The 21525-nt window shown below is 44.5% G+C and overlaps 1 protein-coding gene across 1 annotated transcript in view; it reads left to right on the top strand.

Moving 5' to 3' along the window:
* Window positions 1–354: 354 nt before the first annotated feature.
* PLBD1 (phospholipase B domain containing 1) overlaps window positions 355–21525 on the top strand; it is a 66158-nt gene continuing 44987 nt past the window's right edge. Inside the window, exons 1-2 of the mRNA XM_023226142.1 lie at window positions 355–967; window positions 16112–16331. Of these exons, the coding sequence (XP_023081910.1) occupies window positions 853–967; window positions 16112–16331 (335 nt within the window). The 5' untranslated portion in view covers window positions 355–852. The remainder of the gene's footprint in view (window positions 968–16111; window positions 16332–21525) is intronic.

Here is a 21525-nt window from a genome sequence, read left to right as displayed (position 1 = left end):
TATCACTGGTGCCTGGAGCATAAGATGGGCCCAGCCAATGCTGACTGAATGAATGAAATGCCTTTTGCCTACTTCACAATGTCACCTAGGGCACCCTGTGCCAACTTCACAATGTCACCCAAGGCATAACTTTTGACTGCTTCACAATGTCACTTTTCACTGACCCCACACAGAAATGGGGACTCCCCAGAAACGTAGGAGCGTGTTTAGTGTCAGCTTCTTCTGAATCACTCTCCCGTGGTGGCTCCAGCCAACGAAGAGGAAGCAAAAAGGATAAAAAATCTGAGCCACAGCACATGGATTTAGGTTAAACAGCCCGGGAAGCAGGGGCACGCTAATCGCTGAGGGAAATGGACCCGTGGAGGCCTCTCCAGAAACAGCAGAGGATCCGAGCTGCGTGTAGGCAGGGCACACATGTCACCCTGGCCCCGGCCCCTGGTCCGCTGCTGGAGATAAAAGGTCGACCACGGAAGCAGAGGCTAGCAGTGGTGTTGATGTGAACTGATTCGCCCAAGCCTTGGGCCGCAAAACTGCCAAGGAAAGCGGCAGGCAGCCTCTGCATTTCCCATAAGTGCAGCTGGGGAACTTTCCCAGACCGGCCCACGGGTTGCTGGAGGGTCAGACCGAAAGGACCCGCCTTTCCCAGGCGGGGTGGGTCCCAGGCCACCACGTGAAGCGTCCTCGCCCCTCAGAGCCCGGAGCAGGCAGGCCTCATGAAACAGGAAAGTTGAGGACGCCCCACCTCGGAGAGGCGGCGCCCCCGGGTCGACCAGGAGCCGCTCTCGCAACTTCTGCCACCGCAGGCCGCCGCGGCCGCCTGATCGCGCAGAGGAAGGTTGTGGCGGTGGAGCGATGACCCGCGCCGGTCCGAGCGGGCGCCCGGGGCTGCCACCGCCGCTGCCGCTTCTGCTGCGGCTGCTGCTGCCGCCGCTGTTGTTGGTCACCGCGGAGTCGCCGAACCCGGCAGGTGAGCAGAGTGCGCCCTGGGCGAGGGGAGCCCAGGGAGGCTCCTCGGACTCTGTCCGCGCCAGTGCCCCGCGTCCGGCCGAGCTGAAATCCAGCGGGAGTCTGGTTCCTGGGTGGACGCCGAGAAACGCGCCTCTGACCGTCCGTCTCACTCCAGCCCTGCGGCCGCGCAGCGAGGGCACTTGAGAAGTGCTTGCAGAGTGCGTCTGCCAACTTGACAAGTTTTGGCCCGAATTCTCGGCCAACAAATCGGTTTGCTCCTGCGCCGATTCTTGGCCCACAGAGCCTGGGCTGGTCCTAAAAACTCCAGCCAATGGGCATCTAAATATATTTATCCAGACTGTAGGGAGATATGGCTCCGGCTTGCCATTTGTTTTGTGTATTAAAAATTTAGTGACTTTGGCTTAAAAACATGATTGCACGATTGTCAGTTTGATATGTGCCAGGCAGTGAGCTTAAGGGCCTTTTGGATTTGTTGTTGTTGTTGTTGTTGTTGAGACGGAGTCCCGCTCTGTCGGAGAGGTTGGAGTGCAGTGGCTCACTGCAACCTCCGCCTCCCGGGTTCAAGAGATTCTCCTCCCTCAGCCTCCCAAATAGCTGGGATTACAGGCGTCTGCCACCATGCCCAGCTAATTTGTGCATTATTAGTAAAGACGAGGTTTCGCCATGTTGGACAGGCTGGTCTCGAACGCCTGATTCAGGCGATCTGCCTGCCTTAGTCTCCCAAAGTGCTGGGATTACAGGCATGAGCCACCGCGCCCGGCCGGGTTTTTTTTTTTTTTTTTTTTTTTTTTTAAATATATGTCTCATCATAATCCTAAATAGGATTATGTTTCCCATTCTGCAGATGAGAAAACTGAGATTGATCAGAAGTAATTTGCATAAAGATAACACAGCAAATAAGACAGAGCTAGGGGATGCCAGAGGGCATTTGCTTAACTACTTCCCTCTTGGAAAAACAGGTTTTATCTCTACAGGTATTCATGCAAATCTACGTCCTTTGCAAAAATGAAATGAAATGAAATTAAAAAGCCTTGGATTTATAATTTCCATTTCTAAGGAGGCGAAGATTATGAATTATAACTAAGGGACTTGAAAGAATTCTAAAGTAATACTAAAAGAGAATTAATTTTGTTTTATTTCATAATCCCCTTTTCTGTGCTGACCTTGTACAAGAGTAGGGTGGGACTTGGGGAGGATGCCCCTTCCTAAATTTGTGTACTGATTCTTGTTACACCACCTTCCATCATCGAGTGCCTTTGTTTTCGAAACTTGTGCAGTTATCACTCTTCGATCTTAAATTTTTCCAGTCTGTGCTAGTCTGTGGGATCAGATGTATCCACAGGCTCCTGACTGGTGATTTTCTGTATTCTTTGCCTAAACTATGGTGATGGCCTTGGTGCCTACTTCTAGTCTAGGGAGACAGCTCATTCAGATGTACCTGGAGGTGGCTTTGGAGGGTCCCAAATATTCCTTTTCTGTTTATTTTATTTTATTTTTTTTTTGAGACGGAGTCTCGCTCTGTCACCCAGTCACCCAGCCTTGAGAGCAGTGGCACGATCTCGGCTCACTGCAAGCTGTGCCTCCCGGGTTCACACCATTCTCCTGCTTCAGCCTGCCAAATAGCTGGGACTACAGGCGCCCGCCACTACGCCGGTAATTTTTTTGTATTTGTAGTACAGATGGAGTTTCACCATGTTAGCCAGGATGGTCTCGAGCTCCTGACCTCGTGATCCGCCCGTCTTGGCCTCCCAAAGTGCTGGGATTAGAGGCATGAGCCACCCCTCCCGGCTTTCGTTTTCTGTTTTATTTTTGGACGATTGAGATTGTTTTTGTAGGTGGAGGGGGCAGCCTGAGGAGTGAGATACAGATGTTGGATTTCTGAAGGTGGAGCACTGTTTATTCAAGAAGGTACCACCTTGTAAGAAACTGCATCTTAAACAGTTCTTCCAACAGGAAGCTGGCTCCATGCTTGGAGGTTCTGGAGCCAAGGCAGAAAGTAAGGACATTTCTGAGACAAAGTGATCCTGACAGCACCATGCCCAGCAATCTGGAAGGGATTCTTGCTTACATAGGTGTTAAGGATGTCTGGTGATGCCACACTATTTCAGCAGACAGATCTGTTTCCTTTGTCCTACCCACATGAATCTATTTTCCCTTGAGGTTTTTTGGGTCTTTGCCTTCTACTAACCTGCGAACAACCGAAGAGTAAAGAACTGGGACTTGCTACCTCTCACTTGTCATGTGTTCTCTGAAGCACCCAGTTTAGTACCCTGAATTTAGTAGGAATTCAGTAAACACTAAAGGGATTGCATGTCCATCCCCTTGGAATGGATTTTATATCCACTAACATGCATCTATGTATCCAAAAACAACTTCTTCAATTTTTAATTTTACTTTTATTTTTATGTTTTTACTATTTTTAAAATTATTTTTATTTTCCCCCCAGGCTGGGTACAGTGGCATGATCTCGGCTCACTGCAACCTCTGCCTTTCTGGTTCAAGCAATTCTCCTGACTCAGCCTCCCAAGTAGCTGGGATTACAGGCACACACCACCATGCCTGGCTGATTTTTATACTTTTTGTAGAGACGGGATTTCAATAAGTTGGCCAGACTAGTCTCGAACTCCTGGCCTCAAGTGATTTGCCCACCTCAGCCTCCCAAAGTGCTGGGATTATAGGTGTGAGCTACCATGCCCGGCCACTTTTAGTTAATTCTTGCATGTTCTTCAATTTGTAAAGGTTACTTCATAGTTTTATTATTCTAGAAGTTGACAAATAATTGCACAGTCATTCTAGCCAAATCTTTCAAGCTATGATTTCAGACATACGGTGTTACCTTTATCTTTCCAGACCAAAAGCCCCATAATTGATTTTAGAAGGTCCTTATATAATTTTTTCTAAGTGGTATGTATGGAGAAGTCAGGTGGTCACTAGAGAAATAAATGATACCTTTACCTGGTTCTGAAAAAGTTTAACATCTTGGAAGTCATTCAGTCTCCATAAAGTGATTTGGCAGACCTATGATTGGAGTCAGTTTCAGTTGATCCTTTAACTCTGCATGTCTGCAGAGTCTTACTTAGGGTTGGCTGCTGAGAGACTCGTAAGATGATACGTATATTGGTAAAACTGGTTCAGAATCTGGCCCTCAGTCTTGCAGGGCTAGACTCCAGAAATTCAGTCTTTCTAGTGCTCCATATCTGATCAGAACTAAGGAAGCTGATTCATCCCGATACACACCCAAGTCTATTCATCAGACTTAGTGTTAATGTTTAGTTAGAAATATAACTGTCAGGCAGACTAGATACTTGTGAGGTCTGCTCTAGGCACTTTCTCACTCTAATCAAACCACATGGGGGTAGATAAGATGAGAGATTGTCAGGCTGGAGGCCTGATTTGTCTGTCTCCTGGTAGGCATCATATACATCATATACTTGAGTCAGCCGAGAGAGTGCCCCTCCACTGCACGGTGCTTGCCTGGCATTGCTGGCCCCTGATGTTGGGACACTGCCTTTTCCACATTGCCATGGCTTACCAGTGTCCACTTGAGAATAACAGTTAATACCTTCATCTTGTTGTCAAAAAGTTTAACATCCTGAAACATTCGGTCTCCAACGTGATTTAGCAGACCTATGATTGGGGTCAGTTTCAGTTGATCCTTTAACTCTGCAGACATTCTTATTTATTTATTCATTCATTTATTTGGAGATAGGGCCTTGCTCTGTCATCCATGCTGGAGTGCAGTGGTACGATCATAGCTCATTGCAGCCTCAGAGTATATGGGACTACAGGTGCACACCATCACATTTGGCTAATTTAAAAAAAAAAAAAATTATTTGTAGAGACAGAGTCTCACTATGTTACCCAGGCTGGTTTCAAACTCTTGCTCGCAAGTGATCCTCCCACAGGTTCATTTCCCAAAGCCCTGGGGTTCAGGCGACAGTCACTGTACCTGGTCTCTGAGGACATTCTTACTTCCAAATTCACTCGACATAAGGCCTCACAGTTGCTCAGTATATTCATTCTTTACACGGAAGCCTTTCGTTCTTGGAAGTATAGTATTAGAGAGGTAACATAGAATTCCAGAAAGAGGAAATCCTTTGGAACTCTAATGCCTGTGTTTGAATCCTGGCTCCAACACTTGCCATGTGACCTTTAGTCAGTTATTTTCTCTATATGTACTTTGGTTTCCTCATCTGGAAGATGGGTATTGTAAGTGTCTATCTCATGGGGTTGTTGTGAGAAACAGTGTGCCTGACATGCAGTAAGTGCTATATAATTGAGTGGCCATTGAAGTTGCTTTTCTCTAAAAAGTTATCATGTCTTGATAAGGCAGGCAGGATTGAAGATGATAATGTACGTGCTTTGAAGTAATTTTTTTTTTTTTTTGAGACAATGTCTTGCTCTATCGCCCAGGCTAGAGTGCAAAGGCGCCGTCTTGGCTCACTACAACCTCCGTCTCCCAGGTTCAAGTGATTCTCGTGCCTCAGCCTCCCGAGTAACTGGGATGCAGGCATGCACCACCATGCCTGGTTGATTTTTGTATATTTTGTAGAGACGAGGTTTTACTATGTTGCCCAGGTTGGTCTTGAACTCCGGGCCTCAAGTGATTCGCCTGCCTTGGTCTCCCGAAGTGCTGGGATTACAGGTGTGAGCCATCGTGCCCAGTGCCAACTTGAACATTTTCTTGTGCTCTCCCTTTATCAACTTGTTTGCATAATGTACACAAGATAAGTTCCAGAACAAAGTCTGAGGGAACTGCCCACTTGTCTTTATTATTAAACTTTGTTTCCTGGTCCTTCTGAAAACATAAATTTGGAAGGAAAGATAAAAATCTTTCTTTTGAGGAAAATTTAAAAGGATCTTCCTTCAGTGTTTCATTGAAGTAAAACAATTTTTAAAAAAAATTTTCAGGCCGGGCACAGTGGCTCACGCTTGTAATCCCAGCACTTTGGGAGACCGAGGCAGGCAGATCACGAGGTCAGGAGATCGAGACCATCCTGGCTAACATGGTGAAACCCCCTCTCTACTAAAAATGCAAAAAACTAGCCGGGCGTAGTGGCGGGCGCCTGTAGTCCCAGCTACTCGGGAGGCTGAGGCAGAAGAATGGCGTGAACCCAGGAGGCGGAGCTTGCAGTGAGCCGAGATTGCGCCACTGTACTCCAGCCTGGGCAACAGAGTGAGACTCTGTCTCAAAAAAAAAAAAAAAATTTATTATTTTTATAATATACATATATATACTATGAAACATATGAACTTTTTCTTGAGTGTTCTGACATGCAGAAAATAAATTTTTGTTTTCATACTTCCTTAGACATGAATTTTACATTGTCACTTGTTATCTTTTGCTTTTGTTAGATTTCAAAATTATAAGACATTAACTATGGAGATAGCAAAACAAAAGAGGTAGTGATACCCTTCATGGAATGAAACCCAAGGGATTTATTTTCTTCAGCATTTTAAGTAATTTTTATGCATTTAGGTTTTGCCTTTTTAAAAAATGGAGTAGGTTCTAGTTTATACAACTTCCATGTTACAATCTTTCGAACATCCAGCTTGAAAATGTGACTAGAAAATGTATTAATAATGTTATTATGTAGCTTCTTTGCACTACTGCAAAACAGGAATTTACTTAGTATGGTAAAAAATGAAATAGAGGTAGTGAATTTATGGGGAAATTTTAGCTTAAAACTTGAAACACTGTCTACACAGATAACATATGTTACAGGTTGTTTTTTTTTTTTTTTTTTGAGAGGGAGTCTCACTCTGTTACCCAGGCTGGAGTGCAATGGTGCGATCTCAACTCACTGTGAACTCCGTCTCCTGGGTTCAAGCGATCCTCCTACCTCAGCCTCCCAGGTAGCTGGGATTACAAGTGTGTGCCACTGCACCCAGCTAATTTTTGTATTTTTAAGTAGAGACGGGGTTTCACCATGTTGAGCAGGTTGGTCTCAAACTCCTGACCTCAGGTGATCAGCCTGCCTTGGCCTCCAAAGTGCTGGGATTACAGGCATGAGCAACCACACCTGGCCATGTTACAGTCTTCCTAGAGAAAATTGTGGAAGTCTCTTGATTGAGAGAGTTGAAAACAGAATGAGCACTTCACTGAAAGAGACGGGCTGGTTCTGAAATTTGTCCATCTGCCTTGCATAGGCAGTAATAATTTCAGCATAAAGGAGTGTCAAGTTTTTCACACCGGTGTTATTCTCTTTGAGGTCATTTTCAAACCTAAGACACCAAGGTTCTAATTCATAATTAGAAATCAAGAATGACTATACTGTCAAGTTTATATAACTTGATAAAATCTGTCACCAGGTGTGACCTTCCCAGACAGTGTGAAAGTTTGGGATCCAGGCCGGGCACGGTGGCTCACGCCTGTAATCCCAGCACTTTGGGAGGTCAAGGCGGGCAGATCACCTTAGGTCGGGAGTTCGAGACCAGCCTGACCAACATGGAGAAACCCCACCTGTACTAAAAATACAAAATTAGCCGGGCATGGTGGCACATGCCTGTAATCCCAGCTACTCGGGAGGCTGAGGCAGGAGAATCACTTGAACCCGGGATGCGGAGGTTGCGTCGGCCGAGACCGTGCCATTGCACTCCAGCCTGGGCAACAAGAGCGAAACTCTGTCTCAAAAACAGGAAAGTTTGGGATCCAGGTGGCCACGTAATCCATAGAGCATTGTGCTAGGCCTAAGGGAGTGGGTGCAATGAAATGTGAGACTCCACCTCTCATTTGCAAGGAGCTTGTAATCAAATTTTTGGGACCAAGCAGACACAAATACATAATAAGTAACCTAGATGAGGACTGAGCTAAGAGTAGGGAACCAGAATGAGGCAGAGTTGACTTCCTGCTGACAGGGCTTTTGGCAAGAACTCTGATTTCAGCTGCCAGTGACAAAAGGGTATGTTTCAACAGGATGAAGGAAAGGGATCATTCCAGATCTAAGCAAATCTCCAGCATTTTTCTGCATTCGTGGATTGTTGTTTTGAAGCTAGTTTTTAAAGCTGTGTCCCTTTCTACTTATCTGCTGTGTCCCGCACTTCCTGACCCTGGGGCCCACCTCACATCATCTCACTTGTCTTTTATTTCCACTTCATGCAGGTGACCTGAGGCGCCTCATCTCAGCCTCACTGTAGAAATCTCTTACTTTCCACCTCAGGGCATCTCTGAAATCACAGCCACTTAGTCCTGGAGCACATGCAGACCTGGAGTGAGGGAGTTAACACTTCCTAGGGGAATGTTTAACCTTAATCAGATGGGAGCAGGTAGCTGGGTCTTCCGTGCCTGGGATGAAGATTTCTGAGGCTAGTCCCAGTGGGATCGCCCCCGTGTCCACAGAGGAAAGCAGCTCAGAATGCACCCTCGAATCGGTGTTCCTCCCTTTCACTCTCCCAGCCCCTCGCTCCTGTTCTCTGGGAGTACTTGACAAAGTAATCCTCCTTCCAGCAGGCATCTTAGCCTCTGATCTCTGGAGAGAGCCAAGGCTTAAACACCTACTTACAATTTTGTTTACTGGAGATTGTTTAATTTACAAATCAGTTATTTCCTTAGTGACGCCAATGAAGAGTCAAAACAAATCCAAAAACCAGGCATCAATTTACTGAGAGACCTTTCAAAGAAGGCAAGTGCCATGCCAAGGCACACAGAGGTATACTGAGAGGCCAGCTGAGCAGACATCAAAGAGAAAAGCAGTTCAAGGACCAAAACCAGTGAATTTTTAGCTAAACCCAATATGAACAGATTATTTTCATTATAATTTTTTTCTATTTTCTCTGACATCTTTTGCTTGTTCTATTTCTCATTTCTTTCTCTTTTTCTCCCCTCTGACTTCTGAATATATTAAATAAACATTGCATTGCTTGGGGTTGAAAACTACCTGCTTTTTCATAAATGAGGTGCTAGAAAAATTATTATAGAATCCAAATATGGGAAAGAATAGTTTAAGCTACTTATAAGTATTTTATACATTTTTTCTTTCTAAGACAGGGTGGGAATTTTTTTCAACTAAAAACAACGAACTCATAGAAAATATTGCCAGTTGCAGTGGATCATGCCTGTAATCCCAGCACTTTGGGAGACCAAGGCAGCCAGATCACCTGAGCTCCAGAGTTTGAGACCAGCCTGACCAACATGCAGAAACCCCGTCTATACTAAAAATACAAAATTAGCCAGGCGTGGTAGCGTGTGCCTGTAATCCCAGCAACTTGGGAGGCTGAGGCAGGAGAATCCCTTGAACCTGGAAGGCACAGGTTGCAGTGAGCTGAGATCGCACCATTGCACTCCATCCTGGGCAACAAGAGCGAAAACTCTGTCTCAAAAATAAATAAATAAATAAATAAATAAATAAATAAATAAATAAATAAAATATTAATTGGAGTATACAAGTAAATATTAATACAAAAAACTTTGTATTTTAACTTTGGTGTTTGGGCTTTTACATAGAAATATAAAAATGATGGCATATTTTCCATCTTTATTTATAGAAGAAAAATACTTTTTATAAATAACATTCCCATTCATTCAACAGATATTTAATCAAGTGCATTGATTTTGAGGATATTGCTGTTAAAATGTTTGAATTCTGACTTTTCATTTTCACAGCTCTAAAGAAAATATCAACAAATAGCTCCTGCTCTTGGGGCTGGATAGACATAATCCAAGATTCTGAGCCATTTAATAAGTCTCTCACCCAGGCTTGAAAACATAATTAGTTGAGCTATTTCATGCTAACTTCTATGAATGAGTGCTCTGATGAGCTTCCTTTTCTGGAAAGCTCAGGTAGGAGGATTGCTTGAACCCAGGAACTCCAGGCTGTACTGAGCTGTGATTGTGCCACTGCACTCCAGCCTGGGCAACAGAGCGAGACCCCAGCTCAAAAATAAATAATAAATAAATAAGTAAATACATGGCTTTCTTTTCATTTAAAGAACACACACAAACTAGATTCGTCAAAGAAACATTATTTTGTCAGGTTTATAGAGTGTTAAGCAGAAATAGTCCCCGCTTTCACAGAGCTTGTATAAAACTAGGTTTGCATTAGAATTATGTACTATTTTTCTATCTTTTTCACTATTACTTTGTTCACACCATTCACCTCCCATCGTGAAGATGTCTTTTAAAAATGGAAAAGTACAATGGCTTAAACTGTGACAGGTTTTAAGAAAATCAGAAAATGGCATGAATACTGGGAGAACCAGAAAGAGTTGAAACTTAGAGAAAACATTGAGGAGTGGAGGACCTCGGCTGGAGTGGAGGGAAGACTCTGATTTTGGGCTTTATTCTCAAAGCACATGCTAAGCTATTGGCAGGACACTTTTCTCACCAAAATCTCTTGGGGATTGAGTAAAGGTTTTTTCATGCATGGAGGTATATACGAGTGTCAAAAAAGCACGTATTTGCAGAAGTTTCTTTTTGTGGTCAGGAAATTAGGTAGGACCAGCAACAGTGAAAACATAGCTCTTGGTTTAGTACTCAGGCTGCCTTGGGCAAGCCCTAAATTACAACAAAAAGGAGTTGATTGATTGGAAGGTGAAGGCAGGCCTGGGTTGCCTAAAGATGAGAAATGCCAAGGTTTTGGAGGAGAAGAAAAAGCTAAAATCATGCTTTGTGGGTAGAAAGAGAAGAGACACACCTTCCTTTTTTGTTTTATGGTTCCTGTTTATGACTCTTGCTTTTTATGCAAGCAACCACACTTCCTCATTTCCCTACAAGGCTCCCTGGTGATGAGGGTGGAAGGGAATGTGTGAGAAAAGCTGGGGATATGTGGTCAAAAATACATTTGGAAAACACATTTATTGCCTTTGGGTGGAGAAGGGAAGTTTCCGTGGGTGCTGCCTACAATTGTCAAATTGTGGCCAAATGGCTCCATTAACAATCAGACAATTATTTGTCAACCGCAGTTGATTGGCAAATTATTTGACACTTCCCTATTTCTTAATGCCATTACTTCCATTTAACGATTGTGAAGGCCTGCCATGATGGTCATTGTACTCAGAAGTAAATTGACTTAGGCCTACTCAGATCATTCGTTAAGAGTTTAATCAGGATTAGTTTCTAAGCCTGACTAAGCCCCAGCCTATCACCGAGCCCCTGGACCACGGTGCCATGATGCTCTAGTATTTTTTTTTTTTTTTTTTTTTTGAGACGGAGTCTTGCTCTGCCGCCCAGGCTGGAGTGCAGTGGCCGGATCTCAGCTCACTGCAAGCTCCACCTCCCGGGTTCACGCCATTCTCCTGTCTCAGCCTCCCGAGTAGCTGGGACTACAGGCGCCCGCCTCGTCGCCCGGCTAGTTTTTTTTTTGTATTTTCTATTAGAGACGGGGTTTCACCGTATTAGCCAGGATGGTCTCGATCTCCTGACCTTGTGATCCGCCCGTCTCGGCCTCCCAAAGTGCTGGGATTACAGGCTTGAGCCACCGCGCCCGGCCATGCTCTAGTATTAAGACTCTACTTTTAGTGCATGTTTGATAGACGGTCTTTTTTTTTTTTTTTTTTTGGCTGCATAGTATTCCATGGTGTATATGTACCACAATTTCTTTATCCAGTCTACCACTGATGGTCATTTAGATTGATTCCGTGTCTTTGCTATTGTGAATAATGCTGCAATGAACACATGTGTGCAAGTGTCTTCATGACAGAACAATTTATATTCCTTTGGGTATATGCCCAGTAACGGGATTACTGGATGGAATGGTATTTCTGTTTTTAACTTTTATTTTAAGTTCAGGGATACATATGCAGGTTTATTATATAGGTAAATGTGTGTCACAGGAGTTGTTGTATGAATTATTTCATCACCCAGGTATTAAGCTTAGTACCCATTCATTATTTTTCCTGATCCTCTCCTTCTTCCCTCCACCCTGAAGTAGGCCCCAGTGTCTGTTGTTCCCTTCTATGTTTCCATTAGAAACATAATGGACTAAATGATGTGTCTCTTTGTTTAGCTCCTACTTACAAGTGACAGCATGCAGTATTTGATTTTCTGTTCCTATGTTAGTTTGCTCAGGATAATGGCCTCCAGCTCCATCCATGTTCCCGCAAACACATGATTTCTCCTTTTTTATGGCTGCATAGTATTTCATGCTGTATATGTACCACAATTTCTTTATCCAGTCTACCACTGATGGGCATTTAAGTTGATTCCGTGTCTTTGCTATTGTGAATAATGCTGCAATGAACACGTGTGCAAGTGTCTTTATGACAGAACAATTTATATTCCTTTGGGTATATGCCCAGTAATGGGATTACTGGGTTGAATGGTATTTCCGTTTTTAGGTCTTTGAGGAATCATCACAGTGGCTGAACTAATTTTCACTCTCACCAACAGTGTATACGCATTTCTTTTTCTCTGAAACCTCACCAGCACCTGTTATTTGTTGACATTTTAAATAATAGCCATTCTGACTCGTGTGGGATGACATCTCATTGTGGTTTTGATTTGCATTTTGCTAGTTACCAGTGATGTTGAGCTTTTTTTTCATATGCTTGTTGGCCACATGTATGTCTTATTTTGAAAAGTGTGATATACAGTCTTTTTTGTCTTTGTGTTTTTGAGAGGGAATTTCACTCTTGTTACCCAGGGTGAAGCACAACAGCACAATCTCAGCTCTGTGCAACCTCTGCCTCCCAGATTTACGCAATTCTCCTGCGTCAGCCTCCCAAGTAGCTGGAATTACAGGCATGCATCATCACACCCAGCTAATCTTGTATTTTTAGTAGAGATGGAATTTCTCCATGTTGGTCAGCCTGGTCTCGAACTCCTGACCTCAGGTGATCCACCTGCCTCGGCCTCCCAAAATGCTGGGATTACAGCGGTGAGCCACTGCACCCGGCTGATAGACAATCTTAACATCAAAAAGTAAAATGCTGGCCAGGCGCAGTGGCTCATGCCTGTAATCCCAGCACTTTGGGAGGCCAAGGCAGTGGATCACCTGAGGTGGGGAGTTTGAGGCCAGCCTGACCAACATGGAGAAACACTGTCTCTACTAAAAATACAAAATTAGCTGGGTGTGATGGTGCATGCCTGTAATCCCAGCTACCCGGGAGGCTGAGGCAGGAGAATCGTTTGAACCCAGGAGGCGGAGGTTGCGGTGAGTTGAGATCTTGCCATTGCACTCCAGCTTGGGTGACAGAGCGAAACTCCATCTCAAAAAAAAAAAAAAAAAAAAGTAAAATGTTGGTCCAATTTGGGACGTTTGCCAACAAATAACCCTGTGTAAATATTTAATGTGAAAACTTTCTAGCCTCTTCATCACTAAAAACTCAACATATCTAAAACTAAACTCCTGATCCCTCCCAGACATATTGTCCATGTGCTTCCTTTCTTGGTAAATGATACAACATCTATCCACTGAGTCTCAGCCTAAAACCTGAGACTCATTCTGGCCTCCTCCCACCTCTCTGGTGACTGACCTGAATGTATAGATTCTTAAACCAGAGCATATGTGCAATGGCTTCTCAGACAGAGAAAAGAACGCACCATATTTTGCCATTTCCTTCCTCCATGTCTTATTTCCTTGTTTCTTTCTCTTTCTTCCTAAGTCTTCCTTCCTTTCGCAAATATTTATTGAGTATCCATTATGGGTCAGGCACTACAAGTGCTGAGGACACAGTCTCTGGCCTCAGGGAGCTTCTAGTCTAAGAGGAGGGGCAAGCATGTAAGTTACAGTACAGTGTGACAGGGCTTACGGAGGGTGTGCTCGCAAACATTGAGCTTGTAGAGGAAGTCATCCCCTGCAAGAGAGGTGCTGCTTCCTGAGTCCTAAACAGCAATTTCGAGATTGCTAGGTGGCTAACAAGAGGGAAAACGTCAGGCAGAAAAAATAGCATCTGCAAAGTCAAAGGTGTTGACCTAGTTACTGGCAGGTTGAAGAGCTGTATGTAATGGTCTCTGGATCATGAAATGTGCATGTGGGTGATGAGGAAGCTGGATAGGTAGATAGAAACCAGGTCATGAAGGCCAAGTGGGTAAGCAGAACTTTTTGTTTTGTTTTGCTTTTTTGTTTTTGAGACAGAGTTTCGCACTTTTTTGCCCAGGCTGAATTGCAATGGCACGATCTAGGTCCACAGCAACCTCTGCCTTCCGGGTTCAAGCAATTCTCCTGCCTCAGCCTCACGAGTAGCTGGGATTACAGGCGCACACCACCACGCCTGGCTCGTTTTGTATTTTTAGTACAGACGGGGTTTCTCCATGTTGGCCAGGCTGGTCGCAATCCCCTGACCTCAGGTGACCCGTCCTCCTTGGCCTCCCAAAGTGCTGGGATTACAGGTGTGAGCCACTGCGCCCGGCAGCAGAACTTTTAAGAAATAGAAACTATTGAACATTTTTAGCAGGCAAGCTAACAAAATCAGTTCGCATTTTAGAAATGCTACTCTAGTAGAAAATGAAGAATGGATTAAAGGTTAGAGAAACCTTGAAAAAGTCCTCTTCTATACTTAAACGGCCAGTTGTGTTACCTAAAATAACATAGAAATGTAGGGATAAAGAGGTGGAGACTGGTGGGAGAGATATTTAGGAGGCTTTGATTAAACCTAAGATACCAGAGAGAGAAAGGAAGCCAGGATGGATTCAAATTTCAGGCTGGGAGATCACCAAGAGAGAAAGCATCACGATGGAGGATATTTTGAATCTCTAGTGCGATGGAGTCATCCGGATTGTGTTATCAAGTGTGCTGTGGGGTACACAAGATAAAGAGGAACCTATGGGGAGAATAAGGAAAAAGGCAGGCACAGGAGAAGGAGACTGGGGAGGGTGTAGTGTCCCAAAGGCCGTGGGAGGAAAGGGTTTTAAGAATAAGTGGTCACGAATCCAATGCTTTCAGAAGTTCATATGACATTAGGACTCAAGGATTTTGTTAGTGAGCCAGGCAGAAGCCGCGTTGGTATCCTGGAGGTGGAGAGCAGACTGCAGCCGGCTGGAGCAAGGGACAAGAGGAGGAAGTGCAGGGTGTGAGTGCATTCCTCTTTCCAAAAGGCGAGGCCTGGAACTGTGCCAGTCATGTTCACAGCTCTGTCACCAGCACTCAAAACAGTCCCTGATACAGTGTGGACACTTTAAACTTTATAATGATTTCGTGAAGGGAGTGAGAGATTCCAGCAATAGCTCCACTGGGTCACTGGATCCAGATGGCTTCTGTAGTTGGTTATTTTTAGCTATGAGACGATGGAGCATGTTAAGCATGCCAAAGGGGGAGAAGCTACTGCCAAGAGAGGGAGCTTTAGGGCACAGGAGCAAGAGGATATAGGATAGAACAAAGTTCCTAAAGAAGGTGGGAGGGTGAGATCCAGAGCATGGGTCGAAGGATGGAGGGGAATCAGAAGGGAGAGATGGGTGTGATGAGTTCAGGGAGTGTGTAGGGATGGACCCACAAAATTATCAACACCTGACGGAGTCACAGGTGATAGCTTCTACTTGCTTCTACCTTTTTCTGCAAAGAATCTAATGTCATATGACATTAGATGAATTACGCAGGAGACATAGGATAAGGAGCCTGAGAAAGGTGATGTTTTGTTCCACCTGTTAAGGGGAATGGAAGAAGTTGCTGACTAGGGACAAGAACCCTATTCTTGTCTGAATTAAGAAGTGGGCGTTGGATGTGAGGGCGATCTGGTTGCGACATCTGTCACCCCATTGACCGCCAGGTTGATTTGGCTGATCTGGCTGGCTGGGCGGGTGTCCCCTTCCTCCCTCACTCCTCCGTGTGCGTCCCTCCTGAAGCTGTGTGCTCAAAGAGGACGACCATCCCTGATAGAGGAGGACCGGTCTTCGGTCAAGGGTATACAACTAGCTGAGCTACCCTGCTAGAACCTCCAAACAAGCTCTCAAGAAGTTGGCTTAAGGTCCAGCTCCAGCCCTGCCCAGATTCCCACCCTCTAAGGATGAAGCTCTCAGGCTCACCTCTGTGATGCTGTAACTACACCCCTACCTTTGACCTTGCTCTTTGTGTTTTGAGCTTATCCCCCTTGATCAAGGTTCCAGGTTTTCCTCACTTGGAATAAGGGCAAACAATAACGGCAGATTTCCCAATTCTAATAGAATGGAAATCTTTAAAAGCAAGTGTCTTGAAATTGTTGGATACATAGGGAAAAAACGCATCACAGCTCATTTGAATGGCATTTTTATCATTATTCCCTTTTCTTCTAGGAGTCTACTATGCAACCGCATACTGGATGCCTGCTGAAATGACAGTAGAAGTCAAAAATATAATGGACAAGAATGGGGACGCCTATGGCTTTTACAATAACTCTGTGGAAACCACAGGCTGGGGCATCCTGGAGATCAGAGCTGGCTATGGCTCTCAAGCCTTGAGCAATGAGATCATCATGTTTGTGGCTGGCTTTTTGGAGGGTTACCTCACTGCCCCGTAAGTATCCCAGTCATGGTGGGGCCACTGCCAGGCAAGCCCTGTCCTTCCCATGTTCCACAGTGACTCTCATCTTCCTGGCGTTGCACATTAGAACTGAAGAGTAGCTGGAGTTCTTCACGTGTGTGATAGGGACATTATCACTATTGCATTTTTGCGGCGGTGGGGCACGGGACAGGTTCTTGCTTTGTGGCAAGGCTGGAGTGCGCTGGCGATCATAGCTCACTGCAGCCTTGATCTCTTGGGCTCAAGCAATCCTTCCACCTCTGCCTCCTGAGTAGCTGGGACCACAAGCACGGGCCCAGAACTGCATTTGTTCCTATAATCAGTACCTGCCTGAAAGGAACAAAACCCCCAAGTGTGGCACTCTATAATTCTCATGGCACTTTTGAAAAATCTTCCTATCCCATGAAACTATTTTTTTAATATATTTTTGCAAAGACAGGGTCTCCTCATGTTGCCCAGGCTGGTCCTAAACTGCTGACCTCAAGCCATCCTCCCATCTTGGCCTCCCACAGTGTTGGAATTACAGGTGTGAGCCACCATACCCAGAAATGAAATGATTTTAAAGGACAGCAAAGTCATTTCAGCCTACTAGTCACTTGTTGTCTGGTAGAAAGCAAATGAGAGGTGGGGTCGCTCCTTGAGAACAACGGAGCAGGGAAGATTAATTAAAAATAAACCGTTGGTGCATTTATTTCCAGCCATCTTGAAACAATACCTCCATGTGGGCAGAGATTTTTAAATTGAAATTATAATGAGTCTAAAATAAATGTTTCTTCTAGTTCTACTGTTACTTGATTCTAGTGTCCTTGCCTTGCCTTATAAAAGTAACAAGGATGTAATTAATAATAACGCAATCAGGCTACATGTCTTTTAGAGAAGAGGGCTTTAAGGAAAATAAAGTTGCAATTTATCTAATCAACTCTCATCCCTCCTTTGATATAAAAAGTGTCTTGATGACTTTGCTTGACTCTTTTATTCTCTGTGACCTAGATTGTTGAGTGCAGTTTCACCAAACTTTATTTGGGCTGTTACTGCCTTAGTCATCGTAAGTGAAATGTCAATCTTAATCTACTTTTGGTACTGGAGATTGTATCAGATGTTGAATGACTAGTTGTTGGGCTCTGGTTGCTCTTTTTTGATTCAAACTACAAATTTTTGTTTTTATTTTTATACCCAATTTTTTTACTCTTCCATATAAATCTCCTTAACAGTGTACTATTCAATCGATGTATAAAACTTCATAAACAGAATCAGATTTTTTTAACATGTTTAAAACCATTTTATACGGGTAAAAATCTGAACTTCTCCACATCTTTATCCACTTCTGTTTCCACTGAATTCTGATTGTGTTATTTGAGTCGAGTCGTGAGTTGGAAGAAACAATTTGAACCACAGTTGTGTGAATATAAATAGGTTAGATTAACTCATGAGTGACATATACAATGGGTTATTAATGGAAACTATGTGATCTGCAGAAAGCAGCTCTAATCTCTGAGAATGTTCTGAGAGTGCACAGGTTTCTCTTGGATATTTCTGTTGGTGTTACTCTTAGAGCTCACAGAGATTCAGAGGGCTTTGACAAAGGTGGCACCTCTGACATTCTTATGTCTCAGAAAAAATATGCTTTAACATCTCATGGCAGCCACTTTTGAAGGTGGCTTTATCATTTCACCTTTACTTTTTATATAAAGCATTGAGCTACTCTTGAGTAACTTTATCCACTAACCAAAAAAGTCTATAGAAAAAGAAGCCATTCTAATAATAACTTTTAAAAAACACTTCTGTGTTAGAGTAAACATTGTTTGCTTGTTTGTTTGTTTGTTTGTTTGAGTTAGAGTCTCTCTCTGTCGCCCAGGCTGGAGTGCAGTGGTGTAATCTCGCCTCACTGCAACCTCTGCCTCTCGGATTCAAGCAATTCTGGAGCTTCAGCCTCCCTAGTAGCTGGGACTACAGGTGCATGCCACCACAACCAGCTAATTTTTACATTTTTTTGTAGAGATGAGGTTTCACCACATTGGCCAGGCTGGTCTCGAACTCCTGACCTCGTGATCCTCCCACCTTGGCCTCCCACAGTGCTAGGATTACAGGCATGAACCACCACGCCAGGCCTGTATTAAAGTACAAATTTTATTTATTTATTTGTTTATTTTTAAGATAGGGTCTTGCTCTGTTACCAGGCTAGAGTGCAGTGGCACAATCACAGCTCACTGCAGCCTTGACCTCCTGAGCTCAAGAGATCTTTCCACCTCAGCCTCCACAGTAGTTGACCCTACAGGTGTGAGCCACCACATTCAAATAATTTTTTTTTTTTTTTTTTGAGACGGAGTTTCACTCTTGTTGCCCAGACTGGAATGCAATGGCACATTCTCGGTTCACTGCAACCTCCGCCTCCCGGGTTCAAGTGATTCTTCTGCCTCAGCCTCCCTAGTAGATGGGATTACAGGCAGGAGCCACCACGCCCGGCTAATTTTATATTTTTAGTAGAGACGGAGTTTCTCTAAACTCCATTGGTTAGGCTGGTCTCAAACTCCCGACCTCAGATGATCGACCTGCTTTGGCCTCCCAAAGTGCTGGGGTTACAGGCGTGAGCCACCGCGCCCTGCCTAATTTTTTATTTTTAGTAGAGATGAGGTCTCACTATGTTTCCCAGGCTGGTAATTTTGTTTCTTAAAAAACGACACTCAGCTACTATTCAGGAATTGTTTTCTTGTTTAATTTGCTTTTTTACCATGTCCTTTCAAAGAAAAGTTGGCGTGTGTAAGTCAGCCTTTGAAAATTTTAAAAACAAACAAACAAAAACACTTCCTGCAAATTGTGATGTAGGCTTTGAGGATCTGAGTCTGCCCTCCTTTCAGACCAGTAGCAGCAGCCCATGGGCGAATGATCAGGAGTGGGGCAGAGATAGCTCTAGAATTTCTAAAACTACATCCTTAAGGAAAAGCTGGGTCACTCATTTTTTTTTTTTTTTTTTTGAGATGGAGTCTCACTCTGTGGCCCAGGCTGGAGTGCAGTGGCCGGATCTCAGCTCACTGCAAGTTCCGCCTCCCGGGTTTACGCCATTCTCCTGCCTCAGCCTCCCGAGTAGCTGGGACTACAGGCGCCCGCCACCTCGCCCGGCTAGTGTTTTGTATTTTTTTTAGTAGAGACAGGGTTTCACTGTGTTAGCCAGGATGGTCTTGATTTCCTGACCTCGTGATCTGCCCGTCTCGGCCTCCCAAAGTGCTGGGATTACAGGCTTGAGCCACCGCGCCCGGCCCTGGAAAAGCTGGGTCACTCTTGCTAGCAACTCTACTGCAGAGAACAACCTCAAAAGAGCTTGTTAGCCATAAGTACAGAGTACAAGAGAGAAAAGCACCCCAGTGGCCAGAATAGTCAAAGAAGGCTTTTGGAAGAAGTGAGTTGTAGGCCTGGTGCTTGATAGAAGAGAACTACTGGGTTTGGCTGGGAAAAGGGATAAAGTCATTCCTAGCAGAACGTAGTGGAACAGAGTACTGAATAAAGGCGCTGAGTCTGAAATAAGTTGCATTTACAAGGAGTGAGGAGTGGCCGGGCATGGTGTCTCACGCCTGTAATCACAACACCTTGGGAGGCCAAGCTGGGAGGATCACCTGAGGTCAGGAGTTCGAGACCAGCCTGGCCAACATGGTGAAACCCCATCTCTACTAAAAATATAAAAATATGCATCTGTAATCCCAGCTACTTGGAAGGCTGAGGCAGGAGAATTGCTCCAACCAGGAGGTGGAGGTTGCAGTGAGCTGAGATTGCGCCATTGCACTCCAGCCTGGGCAACAAGAGTGAAACTCCATCTTAGAAAACAAAAACAAAAACAAGGAACGAAGAGTGGAGGCTTCAGTTGAACAATCGAAGGACGGTGGGTTTCAAAAGGCAAATGGGGACCGTGTGTGGAAGGCCTTGGATGGAAGTGCTCCCAACAGTCCTTCTCTACTTGGAGCACAGAGTGCCCGAGGTTTCTTAAATATGAAAGATGACCTCTCTGTCGCTCTGTCTAGTGTTTGTGACTATGGTCATTTCCCACCCTTCTCAAAGAGCGGCTTCCCATATATGTGGTACCAAGAGCCTGAGAGGACCTCTGCTCTGCAGAGTCTTTGATGCAGCTCAAAGGCCATCTCAAATGCTGTCTTCTTTTTTTTTTTTTTTTTTTTTTTTTTTGAGACAGAGTCTCGCTCTGTGCCCCAGACTGGAGTGCAGTGGTGCATCTTGGCTCACTGCAAGCTCCGCCTCCTGGGTTCACCATTCTCCTGCCTCAGCCTCCCGAGTAGCTGGGACTGCAGGTGCCCGCCACCACGCCCGGCTAATTTTTGTATTTTTAGTAGAGACGGGGTTTCACCGTGTTAGCCAGGATGATCTCCATCTCCTGACCTCGTGATCCGCCCGTCTCGGCCTTCCAAAGTGCTGGGATTACAGGCGTGAGCCACCACGCCCAGCAAATGCTATCTTCTTGATGAAGGTTTTTAAGATTTCATTCCCACTGGATTAGAGCTCCAGCTCTCTCCTCTACTACCTGTTAGTGCCTTGACGGCCACCCTATTTTGTTAATCTTTATATACCCCAGATGTCTGGCATAGTGCTTTGCTCCCAGCCATTACTTATTACATGCTAATTAGGTTTAATAGAATTCTAGTGTTCCAGTTCTATTCGAAACAAATTCTGAGTATGAGGTACATTTCCATGTAATGCAGTGTGATGGTAGCAGCCTTGACCAAACTGAAGATTCTTCCTCTGATTTTTATCTCTGTTGGATGTTTCCCTAAGAGTTACAGATTCAGCCTTTGATGCCTCATGAATGATATAAAGGCTGTTAAATAATCACAGATTGATTTTTAATAAAATGAGACATGAAATCTATCTGGGAAGCATGGTGATAAGCGTATGGGGACCTGGTCTCTCTAGTTTTTAATAAAGCAGCTGATCTTTTGTGTTGTTCACGCGGCTGCTGAAACTCCCTCCTCTGGAATTACACAGTTTGAATGAGTCAACTCAGCACGACAAACACTTGTTTTCCTACCTTGTGCCTGGCACTGAGGATAGGAAGAAATGTAGGGAGTTGGTTCCTGACTACATTCTTCAAAGGCAACTCCTTTTACTTACATTAATATGTTGAGACAGGTGGCTCACGTCTGTAATCCCAGCACTTTGGGAGGTGGAGGCAGGCGGATCACGAGGTCAG

This window comes from Piliocolobus tephrosceles, chromosome 10 (assembly GCF_002776525.5).
Source record: "Piliocolobus tephrosceles isolate RC106 chromosome 10, ASM277652v3, whole genome shotgun sequence".
NCBI lineage: Eukaryota > Metazoa > Chordata > Mammalia > Primates > Cercopithecidae > Piliocolobus > Piliocolobus tephrosceles.
This window is presented reverse-complemented; position numbering and strand designations above follow the sequence as displayed.